At 31.4% G+C, this 3,335-nt stretch overlaps 1 protein-coding gene across 1 annotated transcript; it reads left to right on the top strand.

The window, feature by feature from the left end:
• The first annotated feature begins 2,526 nt into the window (after nt 1–2,526).
• Nucleotides 2,527–2,964, top strand: LOC140830237 (glutaredoxin-C6-like). Its single transcript, XM_073193520.1, has one exon. The coding sequence runs from the start codon at nt 2,527–2,529 to the stop codon at nt 2,962–2,964; it is 438 nt and encodes a 145-aa protein (XP_073049621.1).
• The last annotated feature ends 371 nt before the right edge of the window (nt 2,965–3,335 follow it).

Here is a 3,335-nt window from a genome sequence, read left to right as displayed (position 1 = left end):
AGTAGCACTACCTCATGATTCCCTAGGTATCACTGATAATGTCTGCAAGAACCAATCGGTTATTACGATCGAATCTGCAACCATTTGTTCATCGAGGGTTGCATATTAGATTCGATAACTATGTGATACAATCATGAAATTTTCCTAGTGTCATCATATACACAATTAGAGAATTCTTTCGATAATGTACATCTCACACTCTAGCCTGAAAATTCACGCACTATTATTTCATTATATCAGCTAGCATATCCAGACACATAGGAAAGCGGTGAATTCCAGACTACAATACACTGGCTCCTAGACACTTCGTAATTGCACCCAACCTCGCCACTTTGTGTCACGGAGTCGGTAAACGAGTCATAGAACAATACTAGTATGTAGAGCCTCACCATTGTCCCAGATCGTAAGGACTAATCATGTACAATCTCAACCACATATTTTTTTTCTTTCGATGAAAGATAACCACTTGGAAAGTTGGGAGAGTTGTTCGGTACAGTCATCATATGATTACTCATATGCATGATTGGACATCTATATGCTCTTACCATAAAATATGGTACACAACATCACAGATGTTAGTCTCAAGCACAAGCGGCCTTGATCTTTATTTAGGCGACCGAAGCGACTAGGAACAAATTTAGAATATACAATGTTTAAAAATGAGTTCCAAGATCGAATTACGATTCATTTATATTAAAGTATAATCAATAACTTTATCTATGATGGTTGCACGAGTATACAGACAAAGTGAAATTATATTAAAATAATTTTTTTTTATTACACTTGAGTCAATAATTTCATAACCAACCATTGGTTTACAGAACATCTACTCTAACATTTTCCTCCAATTATCCTATTATATAGTTATAAAATTGTCATTGATATGAAGTTAAAAGAAATAAATTGTGATGAACCAAAAACTATTACATTACATGAGAACAGAAAACTAATAAATATTGTGCATAGAAATTTTTTTTAGCATGAACCCTTCAATAATTTACACTGAATGATGAAGATGTAGAAGCCAAGAAACAGATCCACGTGATCCCTTCGTTTCTATGTCATCTAGCTAGTGCAAATTCTTACATGCATCTCCCATGTTGATGTACATATAGCCTTATCTCTTACATCATGAGTAACGTAATATGTTACTTTGTGATGTCACCCACCTTCACATTTCTTCCCCCATAAATCAGCAATAACGGGTCCAATTATTCCCATTTCTTAATTTTATACACTAACTTATATATATATATATATATATATATATATATATATATATATATATATATATATATATATATATATTCAGTTAATTTTATAATTTGACATGATGTATAATCTGAAAGTACGTGGTATATTTTTATGCAAACTATAATAGTATCGAATTTATTTTTTACGTCAAATTTAATATGAATTTTTATTTATAATTTATTCTTATAAAAATAAATATATTATTGTGAAATATATATTGCAAACGAAAAATTGATGCACGTTTTGATGTATATAAAGTATACAGCTATATTTGTAATAAAAACAAAAACACACCAATTGAACAATATATATATATATATATATATATATATATATATATAGAATGGAAATGGATCGAGACGGATGTTGGAGTATATATAAGATTATAATTTAATTGAATAAAAATATGATTATTTTGTGAAAATGGGACAAATTAACATTTGGAAGAAAGTAGACAACATGGGTTTCAGGTTAATAGATGACATTATCGTGGGAATTTTTTTTACCAATTGGATTTTGTCAATATTTAAAAGAGTGAGTCTCATGTGAGACCGTCTCACGGATCATAATTCGTGAGACGGGTCAATCCTACTCATATTCACAATAAAAAGTAGTACCCTTAGGCATAAAAAGTAATATTTTTTAATGGGTGACCCAAATAAGAGATCCGTCTCACAAATACGACCTGTGAGACCGTCTCACACAAGTTTTTTCCTATTTAAAAAACGTGAACTATGAAATATTGTATCCAAGTCAACTCACTTAAATGAGGTTAATGTTTTATTAAATTAATTATTTAATAAAAGTAAATATATAACGTAACATACATGGACACTTCTCAGTTTTATAAAGTTATAAGTTTAAAAATTAGTTTCTAATATGAAATAAAATATTACTTATTTATAGAAGTAGCCAATCAACTCAAAATGTTAAAAAAATATTAATAAAGAAAAAAAAAGGACACTAGGCGAACCTAATAATAAAAAAAGATCATTGGGTGATTATTTGTAGGTTCAAAAATATTATATTTAATGAAAATAAATAATAAAATAAAAAATTACTCGAAGAAATTATTATTATTATTATTATTATTATTATTAAAATAATTATTATTATTATTATTATTATTATTAAAATAAATAATAATAAAAAATAGGTGGCTTAAGAAATGCCTTTTTTTCCAACGACCACTTGCTCTATTTTTTCGTATATAATAAACCTCTGATTCAGTCATTTCTCCTCCACGTCCCCAGTAAAATCACGACGGCGGCGATGGAAGGCGTTCGAAATAACTGGCCGCTAGCAGATAACGGCGTCCGCCTCGAGCTCACCTCGACCACCAACTCCCCTCTGGCTATCGACGTCTCCGAATCCACCGAGATGCGCATCCAACGCCTCATCTCTGAAAACCCTCTGATCATCTTCAGCCGATCTTCTTGCTGCATGTGCCATGTCATGAAACATCTCCTCTCCACCATCGGCGTCTACCCCACGGTCATAGAGCTCGAAGAAGACGAAATCACCGCCCTCATCCAGCGGGAGACCAGCGATGACGCGACCTCAGACGGCGCGAGCGGGGTCCCGGCGTTGTACATAGGCGGCGTGTGTGTTGGTGGCTTCGAGAGTCTGGCTGCTTTACATTTGAGTAATAATCTTGTCCCCAAGCTTGTCGAAGTTGGTGCTCTTAGAAATGAATTCTTAGTCAGCTAGCCCTTAAATATATGCTACTCATAATTACTAATAATCATAATATTTGAAATTTATGTGCTTGTGTCTGTATATATATATATAAATTAATTATTTCTATGAGAAGTTTAATATAAATTATAATTATTATGATTTCTTTTCCTATGTTGTAAGCTTGTTAATTAGTATTTTCTTGTAGTTCTTGAAATTGTAACAAGGATAAATTTAAGTTGAATTTATGATTGCATATGTAAAACTCAGTGAATCTTTATAAATTTGCAAGACTAGTACTGGGCTATAATTTTCATCAGATTCAGTGTTCCTAATTCCCATGGTGAAACCTAAATTCAGAGATTAATTTTTTTCATATGTTATTATATATCCAAATTTTGCAA

The sequence above is a fragment of the Primulina eburnea genome, chromosome 4 (assembly GCF_022965805.1).
Source record: "Primulina eburnea isolate SZY01 chromosome 4, ASM2296580v1, whole genome shotgun sequence".
Classification (NCBI taxonomy): domain Eukaryota; kingdom Viridiplantae; phylum Streptophyta; class Magnoliopsida; order Lamiales; family Gesneriaceae; genus Primulina; species Primulina eburnea.
This window is presented reverse-complemented; position numbering and strand designations above follow the sequence as displayed.